The following is a 17,261-nucleotide window of genomic DNA, read 5'->3' on the forward strand; positions in this document are numbered from 1 at the left end:
GCATATTGTTCCTTATTATGTATTATACCTATGAATCAAAATTGATTGCGTTTAAAGTTTAATCAATATCTACAACTATCTAAAGGTAATAATGACAACATTCACAATTCGAGCTGTTCAGAATTGTCGGAACAAAAGTCTAGAGTACCGTGTTTCCGGAGGGAAATGTTTTCATTCATTTGTCCATCTGCTGTTTCCTGTAAAGTTTCGGCGGGGTTTTGTGAAAAGAGAACATAAAGTTTCTTGTATTGTCAAAATGTATATCCGGTTAAGGCTTTTAAAGTAAAACATTTTCTCCTTTGGAAGTATATTTTTGAAATCGTCTAAATAGATAGATAGATAGATAGATAGATAGATAGATAGATAGATAGATAGATAGATAGATAGATAGATAGATAGATAGATAGATAGATAGATAGATTTTAGAATAATCTAAAATTGATTATTGATATTTTGGATTATTGTCCTCTATTTTATTACTTAGTGTTGTTGCACTAAAGCTAGTATCATTTATCATTTTATTTGTCATTAGTGATTTATTTTTATCCAAGTATTAAAAATGAAAGGAAATTAATTGTTGGCTGAGATTACAATTTGCTTAGGCTGTCATTCTTGATGTTGTTTTATTTAATTTGTGCATTTATTTATTTTATTGTAGTTCCAGAATAATCCGCATATTTTTGTGCTTTTTGTGTTCGTTTTAAATTTGGTCCTACTTTTATTTTCCCGAGGTAATACTTCCGGTTGTACCCTTGCGTCATGCTAACTTGTTTTAACTTGTGAAAATGGCGTTCTTGGTGGTGGAAAACTGGAGTTAGTTCAAATCGCACATTGCTATTATACTTAGCAACTGGGAGACGTAGTTAAGAGAAGCCACGGCGATATGGCAACCCTGGATCAAAAATCTCCAAATGTGCTTCTACAGAGCCTCTGCTGCAGGATTACCGGGAAAAGTGAAGGTAGCAACAATTAGCACTAGCATGGGAAACGTCAAAGCTAGTCCCATTCAAAATTTCCCAACTTAATGGTATTTACTTCTCACTCCTAACTGTACACATAATTATCAGCTCACAAATGACAATGATGAGTATGTGTCATCCCCTGGACAATTGGTCTCTTTTTCGTGGAACAAGTAGCGACAATATCGATAAATATCAAAGTTTCCCTCAATGTTCTTCTGGTTGAACCACAAAGTGTTTCGGACATACGCCGAGTTAAAAAGATCGATGAATTTGCTTTGTAAATATATCTGGGTGGTGAGCAATTGCTCGAAAGACTCGTTAATGTGAACAGTAACAGTGTGCTTAGTCTGATTTCCATCAGAAGCTAGGTCTGCCTAATGTAGCTGTAAGTCAGTGGCTCCGTTAACTGCTGCACGTCGCTTTAAGGCGTCTCTTTAACGTAATACGATGCCACTTCATAAGATTTCCAACAGTTTTTCCACATTTCTAGATGCAAGGGGCTTCCAGCCACTTAGTTGATCGACTGCTTAACGCTGTTTGTTGCATGAGCTTATTGCATGCTAGCTGCAGGCCCCTGTTGGATGCGCACACCTCCGAGGATGGGGAGCATCTTTATGAAGAAAAATGCTCTATATGCTCCATTGATGGTAGCCTTGACCCAGTATTAATGATTTCAAGCTTTAGGAGACGTGCTAGCTTGCATTGATTTTTCTTTGTGGTGCCCACCAGACACTCAATCCTAATTGCAGCATCTTTTCCCTTCTTTATTGGTGATTTCTCCCTCAAGCCGAGGTTGCCCATCAGTTTCAGTATGCAGTCAGAGTCATTGGCAGCAACTACGCTCCCACCATCGAACGTGATGAGTTCCTGGTGTCAGAGAAGATAAAGAAAGAGCGTAAGTATGCTACCAGTCATTTGACAGCTTCCTGGACACTTCAGTCTTCCTTTTACGTTCCTCATCCTGGCAGTTGAATTTTCTTTATTACGTCTTCAGTGATAGTTTATGCAATGTAATAAAAGTATCAACATCATCAACAGCCATGCAATCTTTGAGGAAAGAAACAATCCACGTTAAGATCCTTTAACACATCATTGTCAGGCTGTTGTATCTTTTTGGTAGATATTTATTTCTTTTTCAATTTAACATCAGTGTTGAAATTTCTGAGTAATTTCAATACAGTGTCCTGCTCCTTTTTTAGGCACAGGACTAATCGCTGCTTCAAACCCTTTTTATTAACATGATAAAATAGTGTCATGCTGGGTTCTCTTCTGCTTAGTGTGTGTACGGTACCTGATGTATTTAGTCTCCCAAACATTAAAACTAGCTGCTAGGTGGCCCCAATGTAAACAATTTTAAAGTCAAAGCCTTTTTGGAGGCTCAAACAAAAGTATTTACTGTAAATATTATCAAAATGGAATATTATATATGAATAATTTGTAGTAACCAACTGTGGAAGTTACGATTTATTTGTTTTCTGTTCCCTTTAAACCAGTGCTGAAGCACTCTGAAGCTTAAGAGATCACTTTTCCAAGCCAAAACATGAATGGAGCCTTTTTGTCTTCTTCCTGATAGGATGACAGGCTTCTTTGTTGTACAGAACAGTGGCGGCACAGATTTACGCCGCTGTTTAAATCCATAAATGGGCTCTTTGATGAAACCTTTATATTATGAAGTAACGCAATCTCTACACAGCCTGCACGCTGTGTAAAATAAAGCTCTGATTTTCATTGTCCGAATCATGACGGCTTCTGTTTTTTGCAGTGATGAAACAGAGAAGAGAACCAGACGCAGCTCTGTTCTCTGAGCTGCATAGGAAGCTTCAGACACAGGTGGGTCATATAGAGCAATCATATTATTTAGGAAGTTCAGTGTTAATGTAGATTAAGTTCCTCAGGCTTTGAGCTGATCGTATTATCTATTTGACAGAGTGTTCTGAAGCATCGCTGGTCTGTTCTGTACTTGCTGCTGAGCCTTGCTGAAGACCCCCGCAAGCCATCAGGCAGGGTAAAGACTACACACGATCTGGACTGTAGATCTCAATGCGCAGGGGTCCGACATTAAGGGAGGCTGATATAGGAGTTAGGCATACCCTTAGAATGAGAATCTCTTTTCTCCTCACCTCACAGTGGCCTCTGTCTCCCTCAGGTTGGAAACTATGCCGCACTTTTTTCTCAAGCCCTCCCCAGGGACGCCCACTCCACCCCGTTCTACTGCACACGGCCTCAGAGCCTAGCGCTGGGCTACAGCGAGAGGACTCTATCAGCCAGCTTGGGTACCAGCGGCATCTCCAGCCTGGGCGTGTACACACTGAATGGACCGACGCCAACACCGCAGTCCCTGCTGGCTGGGTGAGAACAACCCTCACCTGTGAATTATCTTACTGTCAAAGGCATTTATTGATAGCATTTATTAATTTAGGAATGTAAAGACAAACCTACAGTAACGCTGACCATGACTAATGACAGATTTTTCACACATGTCAGCTGTGTTTAAGATCCTTTACTCTCAGGGGAACGCGTGGGTATTTATTCATCCCATTATCGTCCTCTAAAAACACTGCCTAATGTACGAAGCGTCACTTAGCAACAGAGATTGAACTTGTCTCTCGGCTTCAACTTCTGTTACATCTGTTTTATGAGGCACTAGAAGGCCATTTAGTCCCATTAAACCTCATTTATAATTCAGGGGTCCTTCACGTGGAGATGACCACTATTATTGATGTTTGACTCACCTCTTTGTTTGTGTTGCTGCAGGTTCTTCCATTTTCCACAAGTTTAATGACTCAGCGATATTTAGAGTAGTTTTAACTAATAAAAAATATGCACCTTTTACATGATATACATGCTACTTTTCTGTAGAGTTGTCAAGCAATAGGCATCTATAAGACATTGTTCTGTTGAATTTCTGCTCAAAATTTCCCCATTGTGTGACAAATAAAGGTCTTCTTAACATTAAATATGACAAAATACTCTGCTTAAATTAATAGTATACATTAGTTAGGTTTCTGTCATGGTCATTTAGGACCAACATAGGTCCCAAACAGTGCTGGAGGATAACAGGTACAGGAAATAAGTCATTATCAAGATCAAGATCGTTCATATTCTTTGATTCTGACAGGGGCAGATATTGTCAGAAAGTAGCCTCACAAATAGACAAATCTTTTTTTCTTCCTCATCTTTTGTCAAATCTTAATTTCAAACTTTTTTTGGAGGAAATTTTACCACCATTGTTTGTTTTATTCTATTGTATTTTTGCACATTTCTGTTGTTGCTTCATTTGGGAATTTCATTGGTTGGATGCACTTGGACTTTTTCTTTATTCATCTCCAGGGGTAAATTCAGTTTTACCTACTATAGCCTGCATTCCCAAAATATCAGTCACATATACAATACAGACAACATGCACATATAACGGTGAGGACTGCAACATTGTTGGATACGGACTGATACTGATGAAGAATAGCGGCCATGCCTCCTGTTGCGGAGATCAGACTCCTCTTGAGGCTGAGGGTATATGAATGAGGTGATAGTTAAGAGTGTGTGATGTTCTGTTCAATTGAGGTTGCATTTGACCTATTATGTAGTTCTGTGAGGTTGGGTTGTAGTGACAAATGATCCTGGATGTGATATGTGTCAGTTTAGCAAAGAAACATGAATAGTATGTAAGGATTGGTTAGTTGATGCCCCGCTGGAGTAGTAACAGTAGGTGGAGATGACCCGGAGTCCTTTGAGTTTCATAATGGCTGACCTTTTATTGACTGGGATAAATGCCAAGAAATATATTCCTGAAACTGATAGTAAACGCTTCTTTGTGTGTTACAGTCAGCCTCCACAGTCTGCAGCAGCAGCGGTAGCAACAGCAGCGGGCCAGCCGCTCGGCTCTCGGTTGGCCTGGACTCTTCCTACAAATTGCTCTCCTTCCTCAGCTGTGGCTGCACCCACCACGCGACTGCCCCTGGGGCCTTCACTTGCCTCCATTAAAGTGGTCCGTGCTCGGAGAGAAGGTGGATGAACATCATCAGCGTTAGCGTCCAGATTGCATTTCTTTTATGGCTTTTGGAAGAATAGTTACGGTTCCATGTTAATCACTTTTCCATCCCGACCTTCTGCAGGCGAGGTGAGTGAAGCAGCATTGGTGCGCGACATCCTCTACGTCTTCCAGGGAATTGATGGCAAGTTCATCAAGTTGAGCGCCCAGGATAACTGCTACAAAATAGATAGCAAGGTACCTGCTCACATGTATGTCCCTGTAAAGCTTTTAACAGAAATATGAGTTCAATAGGTCATGCACACATTCCCAAGAGTAATATCTGTTCATCATTATCAAACTAGACCTGCCTCTTTAAAAAAGTGTCTGCAGCCAACGTTACTTTAGTTTTTGCCTGTTCTTTGAGAACACAATAGTTATTCTTTGTTACAAGTCACATCACTGTTTCCAGCTTAGACATTTTACAGCATATGATATATCAAGATCATTTTTGGCGATTGGAAAGTTTGGTCAAATCAATAGGAGACTGTTGGACTTGGGCCCACATCAGCATCACTTTTTGTGTTTGAACTGCTTTGTCTTCTTACTCTGCCTTGATATTATTGATTGGAAGATCTCAGGTGGGGCCGCTTCATCAGTCTCCCATTGTTGCTAAACTTAGACTTGTTTCCAGTCAACTGTAATTGTTCTGGAAGAGAAGGAGCTGCTGAGACCACAGATAAATGTGGAAAGCTCTGAGAATAAAACTTAATCAGGCACTGTGTTATAAAAAATAACAAAGTGGAGTTTTCCATAGCTGAGTTAGCATCTATTGCTGTAGGCGATACAGCCATAAGTAAAAGCAAATCATAAGTAAATAATAAGAGTTACTAAAATGTCTATGGCAAAATAAAGTATCGTGTTAATGAAAATGGGAGGTGTATTTACACGTATGCATTATATTGTGTTTGTATTTTCCCAATTGGATGAAAATGTCCATTTGCAATTATTATGGATAATGTTGCAATTTGCCATCCCGATATAAAAGAAGGGTGTCATGAGTCCACATGCTTGAATATCAAGGGCTATATTTCTCAACTCGAAACATACAAATATGACCAAAAAATACAAAACCTGAAGTTTGTAGTACTGTTTGAAAAGTTTGAAAATGATGGGTATTACTGCAAATTGCAAATACAGTGACATTATTGTTTTTGCCAACATTCATGTAAAGCTCTTAAGTACTTTAAGTATTAAAAGAATAAGGGCATTCCTGTGGAGACCTTTCTCCAAGTACAAGTAGAGCAATAAGAGAATACAAAATATTAACAAATAAGATTGTGTGACTGCATGAACAGGGACATTAAAGGGGCTATAATATTACAGTAACTTGTACCCTACTGCAACTTTCTCTAAACATGAGTCACTCGATCACACCAAAAGTAATAAAAATGTTACCAAAGAACATTCTATATTAACATTCGATGTTCTTTGATTTATTTTTTCTGAGCCAGTTTGGACAGCCAAGGGAAATTTATTTTGTAGCACTTCTTCCTTTTCAGTGGATGTTCTTTGTGACCTACACCAGGTTTGTAAGTGCACTTGGTGAGCCGTAGGCGGTTGGCGTCGATACTGTTGTATGTTCTAATACAAAGGTTTTCTTAGCTTTAGCTGCAAATGGTAAATTACCCAAACCCAGGTTATCTTCTCTCACTGTGGTGCGTTGAGGTTCTGGCTGCTGCTGGTATTTAGAACAACAGCAGCAGTATTTTAAGGAACGTCACTGGAACAGGCAACAGTCATGTTTCATGACAGAACGAGTGAACATACTCTAAAAACAAAACACACCATGGCAGCATAAGAGAAAACTACTGTATTACTTAACTCAGAGATCACTCGTTCCTTATGGAGCTTATCTCCTCTGTACTCATGTCTTTTGCTTCAAACCCGGGTACAAGGAATGTTGTGGTGTTCAGCAGGTCATTTGTGACTTGATGTTATTCATTTGGGTAGATCGGGATTTTAGTTTTTACTGATTTGATAAGGTCAGTGTGCTCTTGCTCGATAGCTAGCAGGCCCATCCAAATTTTTAGGTCTAAGGCTCAACATAATATAAGTTTATTTGACAAAATTTGGACTTCAGGGAAAAAAATTTAAAGTAATTGTTTTTCAAGAATGAATTTATGTGCCTGTTTGTATTTTGTAGTAATGTATGGTTTGGGCCAGCAGGTGGTGCTGTGTAAGTCTCTGAGAGACACCTGCAGCAGATTGGCAGAGCTCGGATGGCTCCACAACAAAGTCAGGAAGTACACTGATGCCAGGAGCCTTGATAGGGCCTTTGGACTCGTCGGGCAGGTGTGTTTTTGTGTGTATGCTTATTGCTTTGTTCTTTCCTTTTTTAACATAAAAGACTTATCAATGTTTTTTCTTCTTTCATAAGAGTTTTTGTGCTTCACTGCATCAAGAGCTGAAAGAGTACTACAGGTTACTGTCTGTCCTCCACTCTCAGGTATGCAGAACCTTTTACTGTCGAGTAACCAGTACCTACAAAACAAGGTGGTGCAGAACTGCAGCACAAAGAAAAATGTATAGTTTCTATTTATTCTGAACTGATTTACTTCTACGCTGCAGCTACAGGTGGAAGATGACCAGGGCATGAACATGTGCACAGAGAGTAGTCTTACTCTCAGAAGGCTTCTGGTTTGGATGTACGACCCCAAAGTCCGACTGAAAACACTGGCTGCACTGGTCGACTTCTGCCAAGGTTGGTTGATGCTCCATTATCAGGTGTGAGGTAGAAGGTGTGGAAACATTCTGACGTAACCAGAACATCTAATTATGAATCACTTTAACTGAAAAAAAAATTGCAGCTGTGCTATCTTGAGCCATGGATTGTCTTTAATGAAGCATTTCAACAGGTGTACCACAGGGTGTCGCTTACATGGAACGCCACTTTTTTATGGAAATGAATTGCTGAATTGTTTTTCTGCTGGCTTTATGTGGTCAGGACGGAAGGGAGGTGAGCTGGCCTCAGCGGTTCACTCATACGGTAAAACAGGAGACCCACAAATGAGGGCACTGGTTCAGCATATCCTTAGCCTGGTCTCGCACCCCATCATCAACTTCCTGTACAGATGGATTTACGATGGGGAGCTTGAAGATACCTACCATGAGGTAAACACACACACACACACACACCTTTAGTCAGTCTTCGATACCATGCAGTGTGACGAAAGCTTAATAAGAGAGTTAGTGGTCATTTCTGGAACACTGCTCTGACATCTGACCTCAATCAGCAAGAGCATTACTGAGAGGGACAGAAATGAAATAGGATGGCAGAGGCTGCACACCTCCTCAAATGAGGACCAATGAGAGGGGTATAATGGAGAGCCTTGTGATTGATGTTTCTTCTTTACCTTTCTCAACCTTTTCTGCTTCTCTTTGTATTTCTGGAACCATCACGCACCATTTCTCACTATTGTTGATCTAACTACATCTAATACAACAAAGCCTCGTGCTACAAATAAACAGAACTTCAGATTTCTGAAGAAAAAAGAATATCTGTATGTAGAGTATGTATTATCTTGAAACGGAGTTTCTGACTTGCTCAGGTTACCTAATGAAATTTGACTTGTTTGATTAGTGGCTAATATGTACTCTTTAAACCTTCATATCTTCTCTGCGTTTTTGTTTTGTTCCTGTTATTAGTTTTTTGTAGCATCAGATCCCAATGTGAAGGCAGATCGCCTGTGGCACGACAAATACTCCCTCCGGAAGTCAATGATTCCATCATTCTTCACTATGGACCAGGCCCGCAAGGTACACACACACACACACACACCTCCCGTGGACAGTGTTCGCACGCTAAAACGCTAAAGTATGTTCTTCCTCTCTGCCTTCTAGGTTCTACTGATTGGTAAATCCATCAACTTCTTGCACCAGGTTTGCCATGATCGAACACCACCAGGCAAAATCACGCCAGTCTCCAAGTCAGCAGACACACCCAAAGACGGTTTGTGTAACGGTTTTATTTTAGATGCGTGACATATTTAGAGATGAGTTATAATCAAGAAGCAACAACACCCGTCTGTTGTTTTGATTTGATTTCATTTGTTTTATGGAGCGTAGCAGAAGCTTCACTTTTGTGTCCTTGCATTATTGATATGACTTTGGTGTCTGGCAGTGGTCAACGTTTTACCGTATATGAGCCTTGCCCTCCACACTGTTTGCTCATAGCTATACTTAGCCATGTTCTATCGATTCAGACCGCAGGTCTTAATCAGACCAGTTTGATCTGTAGCTTTTACTGTACCTGCTGAAGGACGTGTACTCCTTTTTTTGTCCAGCAGGAGAGATTTAACTCTAACTCCAGTCAAAACATACTCAAGAAAGAAATGCTATATTCACCGTAGCAATTTGGGAACTCTCACTAATGATTTTGGATTCAAGATTGCAGTGTAGAAAATTATTAATTAACATCATACAAGCACGTCTGCAGGCCACATGGAATTCAGCAACATGGATTGGTTCTATACATTAATGTCAAATTTAACTAAAATGATAAGATATGAATCATTCCATGTCCATAAACAGAATTCATAGATATTATTTCTTATCGCCAGCTCATTTCTCCACTGTTTTATAGCTGCAGAGCTGCTGTCTGACCTGGAGGGAGCCTTTCAGGAGAAGATTGATGTAGCATACTTTGACACCAGCAAGTACTTGCTGGATGTCCTCAACCGCAACTACCTGCTACTGGAACACCTCCAGGCCATGAGGAGATACCTTCTGCTGGGCCAGGGAGACTTTATCAGACACCTCATGGACCTGCTGAAGTTAGCAGCGCACAATAACACACTCCTCCAACAAAAGAAGCTGGGTGGCTAACGTATGATTTCATTGCCAGGCCTGAGTTGGTGCGTCCTGCCACCACTTTGTACCAGCACAATCTGACTGGAATCTTGGAGACGGCAGTCAGAGCCACAAATGCCCAGTTTGATAATGCAGAGATCCTCAAAAGGCTGGATGTGCGTCTTCTGGAGGTAATGTTATTTGTCTAAGTTACACAGAATGGTGCATAGCTTGTCTTTTAGTAACATTTGTGTCCTGTCGGGCCTCAGGTATCTCCTGGTGATACAGGCTGGGATGTCTTCAGTCTAGATTACCACGTTGATGGCCCCATAGCTACGGTATTGCACAGATTTATATTATTAAAAGTGTTTTCGCTTCATTGCTAGATTTTATTTATTTATTTTTAGGTATTTACAAGGGAGTGTATGAGCCACTACCTGCGGGTGTTTAATTTCCTTTGGAGGGCCAAGAGGATGGAATACACACTGACTGACATCTGGAAAGGACAGATGTGTAATGCCAAGCTTCTCAAAACCATGCCTGGTATGTTGTGTGTTGTTTTTCAAAGTTTAACAGGGAATGTGGACAAAAACGTGAAGGGACTTCGACGGTATTCTTAGACCTGGTCCTATTGTCAAGCATTTCCATGTAAATTGTGTATATTTTTGTTTTTATTGCCTTCACTGCACGGCCCGAATCACCCCAGGGTGGTGATTTAATGAAGTTAACCTTTTTTACCTTCAGAACTGTCAGGAGTGCTGCACCAATGTCACGTCCTGGCCGCTGAGATGGTCCACTTCATTCACCAGATGCAGTACTACATCACCTTTGAGGTCAGGCTATAAGTGGCTTCAGTTGCTGCTAAGAGGCTGTAAACCATCAGCAGAAATCCCCGTTATAATTCCAGCAGGGGCCAAGATGCTTCCGCTGTTCATTTCAACTCTAACACCCAGAAATAAATCTCCACCTAACGTCAGCGTCTTTACTCACAGTAAATTGAAAGTTAGACTAATGAGATTAATTCAGATGGTTGATGCTCATATGCTTCACGCTTTTATCCTTTAATAAAACCAGTCAATAAAACATTCCAGTGCTCCGATTTAATGTAATCAACTGAAGCTATGAGTTCTAGGAAAAGGATATTGACTGCGATGGGGGTGGCGCCACGTCCCTCTCAGAGATGGACCGCACTCACTGCCTGCTGTTTGATTTTTATTTATAAGGCCAATGTCCTTTGCTGTGCGTAGGTTTTAGAATGCTCCTGGGACGAGCTCTGGAACAAAGTGCAGCGGGCTCAGGATCTTGACCACATCATCGCTGCTCACGATGTGTTCCTGGACAGCATCATCTCCAGATGCCTGCTGGACAATAACAGCAGGGTAGAATTCCCATTGGGTCAAACTTACTGAAGAACTCCAGGATTGACAGTTTTCTGATTCTCTTCCTCTCTTCAGTCTCTTTTAAACCAGTTAAGGGCAATATTTGACCAGATCATTGAGTTCCAGAGCGCCCAGGACTCCCTGTACCGCTCAGCCCTGGAGGAACTCTCCCTCCGCCTGCAGTATGAAAGAGGGAAGCAACAGAGAGAAGAGGAGGTAGGATGGCCAAGTGCTGCGGTCAGTTCAAAGAGTTTGGACTGTAAATGTGTTTCTAAATCGGAGTGTCTGATTCAGGGTCAGTGGGGAGTGACGGCCGAGCAGGAAGCCGAGGAGAAAAAAAGGATCCAGGAGTTCCAGGACACAATCCCAAAGATGCGGTCCCAGCTCCGCATCCTGGCCCACCTATATCAGGTGCGGTCTCCACGAGCAGCTGCCCACCATCTGCCACATCGTTCCTCTTGCTCACTAGTTTCTTTTTTTCCCGCAGAGCATCGTGCAGCATTTCCTGGTGTTGCTGATGACCAGTTCGGATGAGAGCCTCCGGTTCCTGAGCTTCAGGCTGGACTTTACTGAACATTACAGGTGCGCCCTGTCATTATTCTGCCTGAAATTGGGCTGTAATTCCACCATGTGTGCCACTGTGATGGAAAGGCTGAATCCATGACACATTATGGCATATTATTACAACATTCAAGAGAGTTTGGGTTATAAAGACTACATCCTCTCTCACCCTCAGAGCCAGAGAGCCCAGGCTCCGAGCCTCGCTGGGGGCCACCCGGGGCCGACGCCTGTCCAACATCTGACACCACACGGCGGCAGTGGCGGCACAAGACGCTTCCGGGTCACAGAGGCCGGCCGTTGATGTTCGTGCACTTCCTGCCTGGGTGATGCCATGTCCTGGAGGGTTCCTCTTGCACTGGTATTGCCACGGACACAATCGCCAAGCGATGACATCACAGCTGAAATAGCTCCGGGATCAAAAACTGCAGGAAGTTGAACTTTGTCCGCTGGCAGTAAAGGAAATACAACAAGATGTGTGTGACCGTGTGAGCTGTGGATACATTTGGGAGAACAGTGTCAAACTGAGTGTGGCGTGGCAGAAACTGAGTCACACCAAACCCATACACCGCACGCCCGATTGACAAGGGACGCATTTCTTGGATCAGTCTGGTTGTCAGGTTAATCACTTAATGTATGTATAGTTCATTGCAAAAGTGTACGTATGTATATACAGTATATATACATCAGTCAACTTCTGTATGCTTTATATTTTCCCATCCCATCAATACTCGTCCTGTGTTCTTTTTTTCTCTTTTTTTTCAAATTTTGTATCTATATCTGAGTTCAAAATCAGATGTTTTGTTCATTTTTTTATACATTTACTCCATAAAGACATCTAACTTTTCAGGGTGGGGCACAACAGTCCTGATACTCAGAACACAGACTTTTAAACTCCAAATGCATCATGAATCGCCCCTGTTGTTGCCACTTTTGTTTACGCCTTGTGTTTATATTTGATAGTTGTGGATTTTAATAGTTTTGGAGCCTTTACATGGGTGAGATCTGGCTTCACTCGGACTATCAGTCAGCTGGTATAAAGAATGTTTCCTTCTGCATTCGTTTTGAGTTTAGATTTTCTACTTCCGTGTCTGTTATGACTATATTCAGACTGTCGATGCCTCTCAAGTTTCACCTGATGTTCAAAAATGAAGCCAAAATGCTCAGTGGAGGCTTCGTTCACTTCCTGACTGTGTCCATCCAGTTCTCCCAACTTCCCATAGCAATAGATAGCCAAATAAAACAAAGTGATCAATTAGAGATTTTTATTTTAGCTGAAATCCTGAGTCTGAAGAGGTTCGTTAGTTTTATTCTAACCTACCTCTAGAGGGCGTCTGTACTATTTTGGCTTCATTTTTGGAGGTCTTTCATTCATACCAGCACTAAAAAGAACTACCTAATATGAAGAAAACTACTTTGGGTGGAAAAAAGAGGGGAGGGGGGGCGTTGTGGGATCCTTGAGTGATTTAGGTGTCATTTCGTAGGGAGCTGTTGGCAACATCCACAATCGGAAGACAGTAGGGAAAAGAAGAATCCTGACAACCACATCAACCTCACAACCTTTCACTGCATTAAAATGGCAACTACAAGTCTCGAATGTTTCCTCACTTTTATACAAAAATGTGTATAGTTCTAATATATTTGATTTGAATAATTTATTCACTTAAGCCCAGTTGCTTATTTTTTCATACTACACCGACATGTCAAAGAAACCAGGGTTGACATGATGTTACTGAGGAGGTACAAGAGTTTGGGTCCAAATTTTCATTGAAAGTTGCGTCAAATCGTTTTTAGAAACCTATGGGAATTAGTTCAGAGAAGGAAATATTTTATCTTCACTTAAGATGGAGACACAAGAATGTAAATGACTGAAGTTTCACTTCTGAGCTCAGCTGATGTTAAAACATGTACCAGTAATGACGCTTCATTTTTAAAGTTACATCAATCTTCAAATGCGGATTATTAACTGTAGCTTTTAATGTTACTTTATGAGGCCGACCCCCAAATTTCATGTTGTAAATGTGTGTGAGTTGAGTCAGAAGCACCTCGATAAAAATGTGCAGTGGTATTCTGCTGGCTGTTTTTTTGGTTTGATTTTTTTTTCTATTCTCAATAAAATCAAATGCTGTTTGTGAATATTGGACCTGAAACCTTTTGCCTGCCAGCCACTTCGCTGCCTGGTTCGTTTGACAAAGGAAACGCTTAAATACAACAGTTGTCACCCAATATTTCAAAACAAAGTGGGGAAAAATGACTAAAAAAAAACCTTTGACATTGTGTTAGAGGATTTTTCTACCTTAAGAGGTTCGATACATATATAAATTCAGTCAAATGCTATTTTTAATCCTGATTAATCTCTTCTTTTTTCCCCTGAGTCTTTTTGCTAAAACTATCAAACTATTTGCTCAAACTATGAAAGCAGCACCCAAATCTTTTTCTTTTTACTTAAAAATTACGCAAAAAAAAAAAAGTTGGGCTGAAACAATTCATATGAACTGATTTAGGGTTTCTTTTTAAAAGGATTTATTTCTTCTGTTAAGGCAAATCAGGGAAATAAAACACCATTTAGATTGTCTTTTAAAGCAACATGTTAAATAAAAGTGAAGTTACATTGACGGTAGATTTGAAACTGTCTTTAGTACTGTCGCTCTTTTATGAACCCTTCAGCCAACAGGAGGAACTCCTTTGAGCTTCCTCAGACCAGAACTCAATTACACGTTCAATCGCTTCCAGCTAATCGGTTGCCACTCATTACTACTAAATAATTACTGTAGATCATTAAGTGTGTAATAAATGACTGCCTTCTAATCACTGATGGATTCCTAGATGAGGTTGTGTCATGGTTTAACGATAATTAAAAGAAATGTCCAACCTTTTTTTCCTGTTTACACTCATTCATATTTCATGTTTTGTTCTATTTCCGATACACTTTTTAGTTGTGTGATTTAAAAGGACCCAACGTGGCCACTAGATGGAAGAAGAGCCTCATCTTTTATTTTCTCAAACCGTCCCGGACACAAATAAAATGTTGATCATTCACGTTCTTGGATTTTTATGCGTAATCATCGGATTAGGTAAACAACAACTCCCTGAAATTCTTATTTGATTCTGAACTGGAGAGTGACAAATTGATGAAATAAAGACACAAATCACATATTCCCGGAATGATCAATTAGGTCCAATAATGAAATCTATCACTGACTCACTTTTCATATTATTTTTGAACACCGGTCGAATCACCTGAATTTGCTTGGTAGTTTGATTTCTCATATTTGGGCCCAAAAGAGAAACTGAGATGTCAGACATGTTTTTCCCCTCTCTGAACAGATTTTTCTCAACAGAAATAGTTCTGGACTGTTGACCTTTACAATGAACAATACTTGCCTGACATGAACCTGGCATCGGTTCATTCAGCCTGTGTCAGTGATCCGGAGTGTTCAGCCTCCACTTATTCTCTGACTGGTAATTGTACAGTAGTAGCACCATTCCTGTCTTCCCTCTTTGCTTTTGTGCATTGAACCTTCACTAATAATGAAGAAATAGATCCAGCTGCCACCTCCGACGGCTGCTTCTGCATCTTCGCCTGCCTCAGGGCTCGTGATAACAGCGAGAGAAAGACTGACTCCCACATCGCCAGATCTCTTTTAATTTTACTAAAAGCACGTGGAGTGAACCTCCAAAGTCTTGAAATGTCTTTTCCAAGATGGACAAAGACCCCAGAGCTGTAAAATTTGCACAGACACCTCTGTTGGTGAAGCTAATGAAACATTTGTGTTTGGAAATGACTGTTCTGGTTGTCTCTGGACAGCTCACTCCAGTCGGCCAGTCTTCGCCCTTGTTTCCCAGAAGGTTATGAGTTCCAGAAGAAACATCTGGGTGTGATGGAACAGCAAAGATGAAGAAACATCTGGGTGTGATGGAACAGCAAAGATGAGACAAACATAGAGAAAATGTCAATCTCAACTCACGGAAATTCAGATGTACGTTCACAGCAACCGGACAGAAGGTTGAACAACTAACTAATAATTGCATGATGTGTGTGTGTGTGTGTGTGTGTGTGGGGAGGGGGGGTGCTAACTATGAGGTCTTGGGAGGAGGCCAGAGGATTTTCCCCCAGAAGATCCCAGAGATGGTAAAATGATAACCAGAGGATTTTTATTGACACCCACAACTATTTTCTTTCCCCGTCTGAGCTGCATTTTCCCTTCAGGTTGGTTTCTAACTAAATCATGGCCTCAATTTTATTCCTAAATGATTTGTTTCACGCTTGTTGTCAGGGGTGATCTGAAAGTGGTTCACCCAGGAGTCACACTTCCACAGAATCGCGTTGAAAACACATTCCAATTCCCACGGCAGGGACGACAACAGCCACGCCGCGTGCAGCCTGATCCGCCACGCTAACGCACCAACGCCACTGGCAGAATATCCAGGCAGCGGGTTGCTCCTCCTGCTGTTCCACATTACCGAAAAAGATGGTTCACTTCCTCCTCTGCACGACCTTCTGACTGTTTTTAAGGTGAGGCAGACAAAGAACAAGTGGTGTGTGTGTGTGTGGGTGTGTGTGGTGGGTGCAGACAGGAATAGACAGCTGACATTTAATGGCATTTCTGGCAGCCAGAGTATTTCAGGAAGTCTTATCAAACTGAATTTTTGTTTCTCCGTGTGTGTAGTTTCATGACACACAAAGCACAAATAACGCGAGGAGAAGGAGGAGGTCCTGATATCTGCTCTTCAGAGGCTGAATCTGTGTCCAGGACCTGCATCTCCTTTTGTTCCCGTTTTCCTTTAACAAGAGTCTTGAGGGGAGCTGGGAGGCATTAATTGGACATTTGCATTTGTCCAATTTTAATGAGGCTAATTAGGCCAGTGGATCTTCCACCAATTTTAGCCTGGAAACCAAACAAGGTGTGGATAATAATCCCCCCTCATCTGACCCCGAATTTCCAGCGTTTTGAAGTGGTTTCCCTCAGGATTGAGGGTTTTTTTGTGTGTGATTTTCTGTTTTTGTCTGTTCTGTGACTTTAATGATTTGTTTCCTTCCTCACTGCCGGCTTTTGACGAGAGACAATGTTCACCTTCCTCATTGTGTCCCACCTGTGTGTCGCTCGCTCTCACCTGTGGCTCATTCACCCTCGTCCATATAAACTGCATTCCTCCTTCTGTGTCACATGCAGCTCAGCAACCTCTATAGAAAAGTGGCCAGAGTCCGTTCCAGTATGTGGTACAGGTGTATGTGCAGGTGACCAACATCCCTCGACACATCCCAACATGCCAAAGTCGCCAATAAAAAGTAGGAAATCCTGATAATTCATCAGAATCTGCTCTGTTAGTCGTGGGGCCTCATCTATTTTAGGGTTTTGTCCAGCTCTGTCCTCATGTCCTGTCACGTGTCTCACCTCTGTAGTCGTCGCATCTGTCTCTGTCAGCGTTAACGCAATTGAAACAACAAAATTGGAATGACTAATTCGCGTCCAGACGGGAACAAGAAATCTAGTTTGCAGATGGTTCTGCGCTGGATGCGCAGTTGTATCTTGATGAGGAATG

The 17,261-nt window shown here is 41.4% G+C and overlaps 1 protein-coding gene across 3 annotated transcripts; it reads left to right on the forward strand.

Moving 5' to 3' along the window:
- The first annotated feature begins 757 nt into the window (after positions 1-757).
- tubgcp3 (tubulin, gamma complex associated protein 3) lies at positions 758-13,853 on the forward strand. 3 transcript variants are annotated; one of them, XM_057028213.1, is made up of 23 exons: positions 758-959; positions 1,750-1,857; positions 2,725-2,792; positions 2,890-2,967; positions 3,109-3,311; positions 4,785-4,966; positions 5,075-5,187; positions 7,156-7,284; positions 7,370-7,438; positions 7,561-7,693; positions 7,937-8,103; positions 8,638-8,748; positions 8,833-8,941; positions 9,575-9,764; positions 9,836-9,971; positions 10,050-10,118; positions 10,188-10,323; positions 10,525-10,613; positions 11,028-11,159; positions 11,235-11,375; positions 11,454-11,570; positions 11,647-11,741; positions 11,896-13,853. In XM_057028213.1, the coding sequence occupies exons 1-23, from the start codon at positions 884-886 to the stop codon at positions 11,960-11,962; spliced, it is 2,718 nt and encodes a 905-aa protein (XP_056884193.1). In that variant the 5' UTR covers positions 758-883; the 3' UTR covers positions 11,963-13,853. The 3 variants fall into 3 exon arrangements, with proteins under 3 accessions (XP_056884193.1, XP_056884194.1, XP_056884195.1); XM_057028214.1 differs by having other exon boundaries at positions 7,159-7,284; XM_057028215.1 differs by having other exon boundaries at positions 787-1,027.
- Positions 13,854-17,261: the final 3,408 nt, after the last annotated feature.

The sequence above is a fragment of the Takifugu flavidus genome, chromosome 3 (genome assembly GCF_003711565.1).
Source record: "Takifugu flavidus isolate HTHZ2018 chromosome 3, ASM371156v2, whole genome shotgun sequence".
Lineage (NCBI taxonomy): Eukaryota > Metazoa > Chordata > Actinopteri > Tetraodontiformes > Tetraodontidae > Takifugu > Takifugu flavidus.